The sequence below is a fragment of the Tachyglossus aculeatus genome, chromosome 8, assembly GCF_015852505.1.
Source record: "Tachyglossus aculeatus isolate mTacAcu1 chromosome 8, mTacAcu1.pri, whole genome shotgun sequence".
In the NCBI taxonomy this organism is placed as follows: Eukaryota; Metazoa; Chordata; class Mammalia; order Monotremata; family Tachyglossidae; genus Tachyglossus; species Tachyglossus aculeatus.
In genome coordinates, this window is record NC_052073.1 from 21,561,392 (window position 1) to 21,573,530 (window position 12,139).

General features: G+C 42.4%; 1 protein-coding gene across 3 annotated transcripts in view; it reads right to left on the reverse strand.

The window, feature by feature from the left end:
* The window catches only part of MYT1 (myelin transcription factor 1), a 130,220-nt gene that overhangs the window by 61,981 nt on the left and 56,100 nt on the right, over positions 1–12,139 (reverse strand). For all 3 annotated transcript variants that reach the window (XM_038750427.1, XM_038750428.1, XM_038750426.1), the window contains exons 3-4: positions 1,953–2,007; positions 434–464 (exon numbers count right to left, since the gene is read on the reverse strand). In XM_038750427.1, coding sequence (XP_038606355.1) covers positions 434–464; positions 1,953–2,007 — 86 coding nt within the window. The remainder of the gene's footprint in view (positions 1–433; positions 465–1,952; positions 2,008–12,139) is intronic.

The following is a 12,139-nucleotide window of genomic DNA, read 5'->3' on the forward strand; positions in this document are numbered from 1 at the left end:
ATGATGACATTGTTAATAATCATAATACCAAATTCTTCTAGCATATGGGAGTTGAGAGAAAGAATTTGTCCTTGTGGTTATTGGAATTGTGCATTATTGGTTGGGAGGCTTTGCCTTAGCATGGGTTCTTTAAGTTTTAGCATGGTGGGATTGGAATTTAATCTCAGTATTCCCATCTGGGAAAAATGACCCTCAAATTTAGAAGGTGTAAACCTAAGTGAGATCATGTAGGAAATCTTGAAAGGAAGGAGCATTATACATTCAAGGTATTCTATGCTCTGTTTCTATCCTCCGTGAAAGAAAAGTTAGTTCACATTTTTTTTTACATAAATGGCTTCTATAATGATAGATCTATACATCATGAGAACAATCTTGGGTGATTTAGGACTTGTCAGCCTCAAAATACCTGGTGATGACAAGAAATTTCTCTTACCTCACCTCCTGTCCTATGAGCTCCGTGGGTACTGAGTAATGCAAAAGGGAAAAAATGGAGAGAAACACAAGGGCATTAATAAGCAAATAAACAAGGCCCTGTAATATCTATAAGGCATACAACACAACAGGTGATACTTTAAAAGTTTGCTAAATCCCTGCATAGAATATATCCTCATTCAGAATCTTCATCATCAAGGCCTATCACCTCCAAAGAATAGCAAATGGTGTAACTACCCCGACACTAAATATATCAGGAACTTCCACCCACAGAATGGAGTCTTTAAAGCTACAGATATATATTTATTGAAATTTCTGATGATTTGGGGATATTTGTCTGTTTCCCCCCGGGGCTGCTTGTTTGACTTTTGTGGGATTTTGTTAAACTCAGTAAACCAGTTATATTCAGTAAGGTTTGACCATCCAAGATATGAAAATAACACCACAAATATAGCTCTCAGGTTTCTCAGTTAACTGGCACTTTAAGGTGAACTTTGACTTGCCTAAGTAGTGCTAGAGTCTGCAAAGGCAGGCATACCGAGACTCAGTTTGTAGGGCGCATCCCAAAGGAATGGATTTAAAGTCTGATGGTTAGTCAAATAAAGTCCAGGAAAAGGCAAGGAAACAAAGTCTGGGAGCTCAGCTAACTGTCTGAGATAACTGGGCTCCTGGGTGTGCGAAGCTTGAAGGAAAGATGAATTGGAGGCTATTTTCTAGGGAGCATTGAACGAATTTCACCCATTTAAAAGATGGGTTCAAATTTGGCCACCATGGATTGAACATAAAGAAAAATGGTCAAGGAACCTGGCTATGGGAAGCATATTTGCTGGTGCCCTCAGAGATAACACAGGTAACCAATACTGAGGAAGAAATTTGTCTTATAAACAAAACCATCGACACCACTAAATGTCTTCCAAACTGAGCCAATGAGAGGGTGCCGGAGAGTGCTTTCGAAGCTTCTGGAGCCAGCTGGTGTGGTCAGGGCAGGGCTAGGATCAGAAGATAGCAATAGGGAGTAGAGCTAGAACATTCTTCTCATTTTTGTGAGCTCTGAAATTTAACTCAAGAAGGGAAAATAGCTGAAAAATAAAATGCATATCTTCTGTGGCACTTCCAAACCAGGAAATAAACTGCAATTAAGATTCAAATGAATAAATCCTTGAGCCTAGAATCTCCACCCAGAGATAGTCTCGTTTGCTTCTTCAACATGCCCCCTCTGAGCTGGCCTCTCTCAGATGTGTTCTTTCAAAGCCCGTTGCAGCAAGCTTAGGATGAAAGCCCCTGAAACCAATCTAAGTTATCCAGGTTCCTGAGCAACTAAGTACTCAAGTTTAAAGGAGAAAAAAAATAGCATGCAAGGAACCTACGTGTTGCTTATGGGTTTCTTGTACTTGTGAGGAGAGCTCTCGGAGAAAGTGGCATTTCAAGCTTTAGAGAAAGCAGGCCTGAGCTCTAGGCCTGACAGATCTGGTGATTGCGGACTTCCCTCGTGCCCAGCTCCGTTGACTCAAACTACTCACCTCTGATTGCCTTTGATCTTGTGCGTGCTCTCTTGTCATCATTTTCTAAGCTCATCTGGAATCAAATACATTAAGAAGAAAATTCAGCCAAATTCAAATACAGTGAAGGAATAGGAACAGTTAGCAATTCCCTCCCTCGGGGATGGCAGCATTTCTGTTCACTTAGAGGGGATAATTGGATTTAATAATAATGATGATAATAATAATAATAATATTTATTCAGTGCTTACTATGAGCCAAGCACTGTGCTAAGTGTTGGAGTGGATTCACTATCGTCAGGGTGAACACAATCCTTGTGTCACATGGGGATCGCAGTTCTAAGTTGTGATTTGAAGTCATTCTTGCAGTGTGAAGAGTTCAGGTGCAGAATGGTTACAGCTGCTAAGACAGATTCCAAATCTAAGATTCCTTTTAGTGTCTGTCATTTGTTCCCACCTTTTTATAACAAGGGGCCAAGCATCTAATTACACCTACAAGTGCCTGAATGTATGTGCAATTGACTACTTGTTCGGCAGAATTACTACAGGTGCATTTCTGCTCGCATGAAAATTGCCATCACCAAATAGAATCCTTAAAAAAAAATTGCCCCCTAACTAGAAACATTACTTGGAATTCAATCTTTTATAGCCATCATTTTGTAAGGCCATGTTCCAAAAATTAGGCTGCTGTCTCATTTCAAGGGCAATTGCTGTGCCTGCAATTTCCTGCATCTGCCCTTTTTTTCCCATGGGTGAAGCATGAAAACACACACACACACACACACACACACACACACATATACAGACAAATGTGCATATGAGAAACAAGCCAAATAGTAAGATAGAATGTGGGCACAAAGACGCATGCAGAGCAAATGGGCTGTAAGAAGAGGCTCTGAAATGAGGCACATATTTTGTCCCTTGGGTTACTGAGCTTAATTCTCCAAGCATCAAAGATTGCTTCCTAATAGTAAATTAGTCCCTTTATGAAAAGCATTAACTCTTTAAGTGCATAGTACAGTGCTCTGCACATAGTAAACACTCAACTGTTATCATTGATTGATTGGATTCAGACAAGTTAAGGAATGTTTAGTGCCTTACTATGAGGCTGTACATAATGTTGGTAGTAGCACAATAAACCATCCCATAGTATTCTGAAAGAGTTAATGTGTCTCCCAGTTCTGACTTATGAGGAGTAACTATAGAAGCTGGGACAATTGAGCTCATTATATTTGTGAATCAGCTTCCTTTTCAAATCAGAGTGAAAACTTTCATTCATTGCTGGTGCAATTTAAGCCTTTCTCAAGTCTGAAAAACACCTACCTTTTTTTGACAAAAATGGGGAGAGATCCAACCCCAGTCTTTGGGTACTTAGCAATTTCAAAGGCACATCTCTTTCTAATAATGAAACAGAACTTAAAAGACCATCAGAATGGACAAAAGGGAGAGGATATCTGGTCAAATTCCAAATGCATCCTTAACCTATAGATTTGCTGGGGTGAAGTAATAATCAGCCGCCTTGTAATGAATGATCCACTTGCAAAATTGACCAAAACTTGCTTTTCTGAGTTTTGAAACTGTTCACTGAGATCAATCTGACAACTTCAGTAGTAGCACCTGGATTACAAATGACTAAAAGAGTTGTTAGAGCTGGCGGTTTTAAGCATCTGAAGCAGAGGTCTGCTTCTCCTGTGGACAATAAGCATGAAATCACTTCTATGAGCTGTCAGCTCTTACTGTCATGGATCCTGGGTGAATTCCTGTCTCTTTATCTGCATTGATTGATTTATTCAAAATCCTTTCATTTCAAGAAAATAATTAACCAGAGGGAAAAGAATGGAAGTCTGTCTGGTTACTTGTTGGAAACGCAACTACCCAGTGTAGTTTTGTATTGGTTCTCCTCTGGATGTCTTGAGCTAAAGCAGTTTATCCTTGTTATACAATGGTGGCGTGGGGGAGTTTACTGTGTGGGAGACATTTGTGTGTGTCTGCTCTTAGCACAGATTACAACTTGAACCTTCAGGAGGAGGAGTGAGAGTCCCGTGAGAATGTCTGCTAGCTAATGTGTCCCATCTAAGCAACAGCAATATTAATAACAATAACAAATAATAATTAAATGTTTACTAAGTGCTGGGATGGATACCATGGAATCAGATGAAACACAGTTCCTGTCCCATATGGGATTCATAGAGAACATATACTGAATACCCATGTTACGGATGAGGAAACCAAACCACCAAAAAAATAAGCTATTTGCCCAAGGTCTCACAGAACCCAAATGGCAGAACCAGGATTAGAATCCAGGTCTCCTATTAGAACCCAAATCTCCTACCACATCCATTAAGAAGTTAGTGGGATTTCTCTCCTTCATTTCTCTCCCTCTCTCATATGCTCTCCCTCAGGGAGCTCGGAAAATTTGGGGACAATTCTCAAGCAAAAATACCAGTTTAATGCTTTCTCTAAAGTGGGAGCAAGAGTTGATTCTGCAGAATTCACTTTCACTCCACATGGGGCTCACAGTCCTCAGCAAAGGTGGTTGGGGAAAGGCAGGGGCACTACTTTTCCAGCTTCCCAACCTCAAATGCTCTGCCACAAATGAGAATTGGTGAATGTGGCAAAGCTACTTCCCTGGATCACTTCACAAAGAGACAGGTTTGCCAGCCCTTTCCTTCATCAAATCCTGGCTCTGCCACATGTCTGCTGTGTGACCTTGGGCAAGTCACTTAACTTCTCTGAGCCTCAGTTACCTCATCTGTAAAATGGGGATTAAGACTGTGAGCCCCATGTGGGACAACCGGATCACCTTGTATCCCCCCAAGTGCTTAGAACAGTGCTTTGCACATAGTAAGCACTTAACAAATGCCATCATTATTACTATTATTATTATCTGGGTCTGAGGGCCCTGATCATGATGCCCCACTCAGTGAACTCTGTTTCCTCAGGCCTAGCCTTTTCCTTAGGTAAAGTCAGGAATCTGGGACTGGAGTTTTGTTAACACTGCTAGCTAACCTACCTCTTCATTGGACTGAGTAGCAAGTGCCCTGGCCCAAAAGTAGAAAGAGCCAGAGGGAGTCAGAGGACCTGAATTCTAATCCCAGCCCCAAGACTTGCTTGCTGTGTGACCTTGGGCAAATTACTTAACTTTTCTGTGCTGGTTTCCTCATCTGTAAAGTGGGGATTCAATACCTATTCCCTCTCCTGTTTAGACTGTTCCCCATATTCATTCAATCAATCGTATTTATTGAGCGCTTAGTTTGTGCAGAGCACTGTACTAAGCGCTTGGGAAGTACAAGTTGGCAACATAGAGAGACGGTCCCTACCCAACAACTGGCTCACAGTCTAGAACAAAACAAAACATGTAGACAGGTGTCAAAATCGTCAGAACAGATAGAATTAAAGCTATATGCACATCATTAACAAAATAAATAGAATAGTAAATATGTACAAGTAAATGGGATAGAGATTATGTCTGAAATGATCTTGAATCTACTCTGATCAATCAATTAATCATTTTTGAGTGCTTACTGTGTGTAGAGCACTGTACTAAGCGCTTGGGAGAGTACAGTATAACAGAGTTTGTAGACATGTTCCCTTCCCACAATGAGTTTACGGTCTAGAGACTGAGATAACAGTCTCCATTCATTATTTGTTTCCTTTCAAGAGTTAATTGATCCCACCTTTGCCACATCTGATCAGAAACTAGCACTAAAAAACACCTGGTCTCTTCCCTGGAAGAACACTCCAGTACTTGGGTCCAAGAACAATGTTTGGATCAGAGTAAGCTCTTAACAAATAATACAGTTAGTATTATTATTATTATTAACACTGGTTTTCAGGATATCTACCTCCTCACCAGGTAGTAATTGAAGCAGCAGGGCCAGGAGAAAAGAATATGGGCCTGGGAATCAGGGGATTTGCCTGCTATGTGATCTTGCACAAGTCACTTAACTTCTCAGTGCCTCATTTTCATCATCTACAGGAAATTACGCAGGAATGAGATAGGAATTAGACAGCAAATTAGATTCCTATTCTTCCTCCACCTTAGACTGTGAGCCCCACGTATGACGAGGAATTAAGCGGTTAGTACAGTGTTCTGCACACAGTAAGCGCTCAATAAATATGATTGAATGAAAGACAAAGACTGTCTGATCTGTTCTATCTTGTATCTACCCCAAAGCTTGTCAACTGTGTAGCCTTGGGCAAGTCACTTAACTTCTCTGTGCCTCGGTTCCCTCGTTTGTAAAATGGGGATTAAGACTATGAGTCCCACGTGAGGCATGGACTGTATCCATCCTGATTAACTTGTATCTACCCCAATGCTTAGTACAGTGGTGGGCACATAGTAAGAGCTTAACAAATACCATTTAAAAAATCTTAGTACAGTGTTCTGCACATAGTAAAGTCCCAACACTACAATTATTATTATTAATTGAATCTGGGGAAGGAGCAGCCTCAACAAGAACTGAATGTGCTCAACAGAGATGAGACTTGGTCAAAAAATACTCCGACCTCTGGTTTCTTGGATGTGAGGTCAAGGAAATGCAGTGTAATTTTGCCTTTCAACAAGGGGATAAAGAACCGGGGAAGAAGTCCAACAGTTTGAATGTTAGTGGGGTGGCCTGTATGGGAAAATGGAAGCCTAGTGGAAGCAAAATGAGATCCAGCATGGGCATAATTCCCCTACCCATATCACACGGATGCTCACAGCTCTGCTTCCCCTATCTGCTTCGTCAGTGTGGGGCGAAAAACCAAAACAAAGGCTCCGATTGCTCACTGGAATAAAGCCCCACATAAATGGCCAGGACCACATGGCTAGTTTTTCAGTGGGAAAAGGAGTGGTTGTATTTAAATAATGGCGATCACTCCATCCATCATCCTTCTGCCCGTATGCTGGATCACGCCCTTTCTAATCACCTTTATCCGCTGACGCTACCAGGCATGTGGGCTTGATTTGGGCTTTTCTAAAAAAATGAAAGAAACAGCACGACTATTGCTTACAAGGCTCTTGTTCCAAATTTTTTTTTTTTAGTTAGTCTTTCAAAGGCCGCAATTGACAAGTTCTCTAAGGCACCACCTAGGAAGAGGGAAAAAGGAATTCCTTAAATCAGTAAGAAGAAATGGGCAAAGTGAACTTCTTCCCCCTTGGCAGCACTAACATCCAATGATTAATGTGATTTGTTAAGGGAAAAAAAAAATCAAAACCCAGAGTAATTTATGCACCCTGTCAACTCTAGTCTGAGGTGCCCCAGTGTTATGAGCTATACGTTTATTACAACCTTCCCAATAACACAGAAGACAATTACTATAATTTCTATTTTTAAAGCCATGGTTCCCTATGGGCCAATGGCTCATATTTAAAGTGTAGAGAGGAGCAGGTGTCAAAGGGACTTCATTACATTTATGAGTCTTTCAAAAGTGCCGTGCTCTGCACTAGATCGCTAATGCCTTCCGATGCATGCTGCACAAGAGAGCTAATATGTTTGATTGCCAGGCGCCTGTGTTCAGCTGAAATGCAATCTATAGCTCTTTTTTTTTGTCAGTTTTCCCAGGGAAATTGGCAAGAATTCTGCTGGTTTCAAGCGGGCCTTGGCAATTTGGATTTCCTGCAGATAAATTATTCAAAAAGCAGAGAATAGAGAGGGTTGCAGAGAAGCGTAATAGGCGCTGCTTGCAAACTGCTAGCTTCTATTGATGAAGCTAACAGCTGTGGCATTCATTTGCCAGAGCACCTTTCCATTTGCAATTTATCTGCATCAAATGGTCAATAAGCAAGCACTTCTTCTCTTCGGGGCCTGCAGCTTTGATTTAAAGAAGAAAAAACCCCAACTGCAGGATGAAAACTCAGTCTTTTGACTATCTGGGGGGATTTTTGAAGAACTAGATGACTTGGGACATCAACAATAGAGTGTGGAAACTTTTGATTTCTAAGTTGTTTGAAACTGCTCTCTGCTACAAAAGTAGCTAGCATCAACTGACGGTGGGTGGTGCAGAAGAGAGAAAATTAATAGCCGCCTTCCTCGAAGAGGCCCAGATAACTTCACATATATTCTCTCTCGTCTCTCCATCACTCTGCGAGGTTGGCAGGGGTAAGCATCATTCTGTGCGTGGTTACATATAGAGAGACTAAGGCCCAGACAGGTTAAGTGACTGGCCCAGGCTCACTCAGCAAGTTGGTGCTCAGTTGGAACAGAAACTGGATTCCCCAAGGTTCAAGTCGACGGACTGATTTTCTGGGTGCAATGGGCACTGTTTCCCCCTCCATGACACATTTCACCAGCACGATTTTCAGAAAGTTATCTACTGGGTAGACCAGATGGACTCAGCCAAGATCTTGAATCCCATGCTCTCTATGGTAAGGCGGGGTTTTACGGCACGGGAGTGTAATATCAGTGGTCCAGCTTCCAACTCTGACTTAGATAGCCCAAAGAACAGGAACTTTGACCATCCAACATCACCTTCTAGCCTCAAGTGGAAATGGAGACTGGCAGTATCTTTCAAGACCAGTGATTGCGTTTTCTCTATTCAAAAGCACAGGATATGCCCGTCAATGGAATTCTGCCATCTAGGTCATGTATTACACACTTTCTATCTTCTTTAAATCATGTCTTTACTCTAATTAATATTTCAAGAGTTCTGTCTTCAAGAGAAGCCACTTAAAAGTCTGGCGGGGGAGGTGGGTAGAGGAGGCAGTCGGTGATAATTTACTAATGCAAATACATCATGTTTTGCAACACAGTTTAACAGCAGATAATTGTTTCTTTATCCAGACATTTAACATGTTTCATTAGTCCCATTCAAAAGTGCTCTCTCTCTCTCTCTCTCTCTCTCTCTCTCTCTCTCTCTCTCTCTCTGTCTCTTTTTTTTTAAAAAAAAAACAAGCCAGAGTTAATCATATAAGACTTTTAAGAAATGCCCGCCTTTCTCTGGCTCCCTGCCGGTCTACAAAGGCTAACCTATATTTTAAAACCCATCTGCATATCACATTTGCCAGTACTGATTTCACTGACGCTGACTAATTTACGAACTCAGGGACCAACAAAGCAAATGAAATAAGCTGCCATCCTTCTGCTCCCAGAAGGACCCCATACTAGTCTGTTAGCAGGGAAGTATTACCATGATGTGAACTCTGAATCAGAAGCCAGAACACAAAAAGAAATGAACAAAGAAAAACAGCTAAATTTGCTTTAGCTTGCTTTCTTTAAAGGAGAAAGGTGGCATCCTTCTATCTGAGTCTCTTGGGGTTGGAGGTATCTGTAAACTTGTCTCTGTTGCAAGAGGCCTTACCAGCTCTCAGGCAGAGGATCTCCATTTGCCTTAAAATCAGCTTTTCCTCTAAAATCTGCACCAACTGCATTTTCCCTACTCCTGAGAGTTACACAATGGGAGGGTTTATCTGGGACTTTGTTCAGCTTCCCACTTAACCTTGTCCCTGTCATCTTTCTGAAAGGAAAGCTTTCCTTTACCTCTGTGGTTGACAAACATGGGTATGCTAAGGAAGAGGAAACTAATTACTACTGAGAGCCAACACGCTTTGTGGCTATTTAACAGTGCCTGGAGTTTTATTCCTGCAGTGGCTAATATGGGAAGCGTAATGTAAGGGGATGCAATATCCCCTGTCCTTGAATTTTGCCAGAACCTGAGCTAGAAGAGCTACAACAGCTAGCCTCAATCAATCAGTGGTATTTATTGAGCGCTAACTGTGTGCAGACCACTGGATAATTGCTTGGTTGACACATTCCCTGCCCATAATAAGCTTATGATCTAGAGATGCTTGTTCAACAAAGTGCATGGCATTGTACCTTCTCTCTTTTCCACCAGGAGTCAATGGCAGGCCTTGCCTTTAGCTGAAAAGACATCTGATACAGGTGAATTCATCAGTTTAAGCAATTTGCTTACAGTTTCTTCCCTCCCAGACTTCTAGATAGGGGATTCTTCTCAACCTCACCGGTCTTATTCACCTTGCCTCGTTATCATCTCTCTTGCTGCTGACCTCTAGCTCATGCCTTTCCTTTTCCCTGAAATTTTCTCCCTTTCACATCCAGCAGACCACTGCTCCAGTTCCTCGTGGACAGGGAACATGTCACTCTGTTATTCAGTATTTCCAAGGCACACCAAGTGGGTGCTCGATTAATGCTACCTCTACTAGTGCCCTTCTGAAATCACAGGATGCTCTGGATGATTTCCCATATAAATCTCATTTCCCCCCATAGTAACCCCCCAACTCCCCCCAACTGACACTTAAGCATTTCTGTATCACCTAAGCATTTAGATTCTCGACCCTCTTCCCTTGTTACATGTATGCCTAAACATTTATACTCTATTACTTCCCCTACTAGTAATTTATTTTGGTGTCTAACTCTCCCATCAGACTGAAAGTTCCTTGAGGGCAGGGAGCAGATCTACTAACTCTACTGGATTCTCTCAAGTACTTAGTACGATGATCTGCAGAAAAGAAGTTCTCAGTAAATACTATTGATTGGTTAAATGAACCTCAGAGTCTTCCCTCCCAAACCCTGCCCTCTCCCTGACTTTCCCATCTCTGTTGACGGCACTACCATCCTTCCCGTCTCACAAACCCACAACCTTGGTGTCATCCTCGACTCCGCTCTCTCATTCACCCCTCACATCCAAGCCGTCACCAAAACCTGCTGGTCTCAGCTCCGCAACATTGTCAAGATCCGCCCTTTCCTCTCCATCCAAACCGCCACCCTGCTCGTTCAAGCTCTCATCCTATCCGGTCTGGACTACTGCATCAGCCTTTTCTCTGATCTCCCATCCTCGTGTCTCTCCCCACTTCAATCCATACTTCATGCTGCTGCCCGGATTGTCTTTGTCCAGAAACGCTCTGGACATATTACTCCCCTCCTCAAAAATCTCCAGTGGCTACCAATCAATTTGTACATCAGGCAGAAACTCCTCACCCTCGGCTTCAAGGCTCTCCATCACCTCGCCCCCTCCTACCTCACCTCCCTTCTCTCCTTCTACAGCCCACCCGGCACCCTCCACTCCTCTGCCACTAATCTCCTCACCGTGCCTCGTTCTCGCCTGTCCCACCGTCGACCCCTGGCCCACGTCATCCCCCTGGCCTGGAATGCCCTCCCTCTGCCCATCTGCCAAGCTAACTCTCTTCCTCCCTTCAAGGCCCTACTGAGAGCTCACCTCCTCCAGGAGGCCTTCCCAGACTGAGCCCCCTCCTTCCTCTCCCCCTGATCCCCCTCGCCATCCCCCCATCTTTTACCTCCTTCCCTTCCCCACAGCACCTGTATATATGTATATATGTTTGTACATATTTATTACTCTATTTATTTATTTATTTTACTTGTACATATCTATTCTATTTATTTTATTTTGTTAATATGTTTGGTTTTGTTCTCTGTCTCCCCCTTCTAGACTGTGAGCCCACTGTTGGTTAGGGACTGTCTCTATATGTTGCCAACTTGTACTTCCCAAGTGCTTAGTACAGTGCTCTGCACACAGTAAGCGCTCAATAAATATGATTGATTGATTGAGAGAAGGACTCTGCTAGGATGACTCTCTCCCTTCTTCCAAAATACCACCAGGCTCTCACCCTCCCCCCTCTGAACACTTGTCAAGTTAAAGCCAGGATCATTGTATTGCGCTACTATCAACTCTCACCTATTCAGGGATTGATGATAAATCAATTATATTTACTGGGTGCTTACTATTTGCAGAGCACTGTACTATGCACTTGGGAGAGTACAATCCAGCAGAGTTGTTAAACCTGTTCCCTGACCACAATGAATATACAGTCTAGAGGGGGAGATACATATTTAGATAAACAACCTATGATATATAATTCATAGATAGGTAAATAAATGGTGCAGAGCTAAGGGTGGGGCAAATATCAAATGCCCACGTTCATGAAGAATTAAGCTTTCAGCTTCTCCAGAGTAACTCCTGCGTCCCACATTTTGTCCACTTTACTGTTCATTAGCCCCTCCGCCAGAGGGTAGGCAGGGAAAGAAAGGATGCGTAATTCAACGTGGACAATTTTGATCCTTTTTAGTGCCCCTGGGAAAAAGGTTTAATGGGGAAGGAGATTAAACTATCTTGCTGAAATGAAGGTTCAGTATCTTCTGTGGATTTCAATTATCCATGCTATCCCTGACTCCCATTTCAATGGATAATTGAGAATTGGTTGTAATTATAAACTAATACTAAATAGTTCTAACAGCATCAGCATTCTAG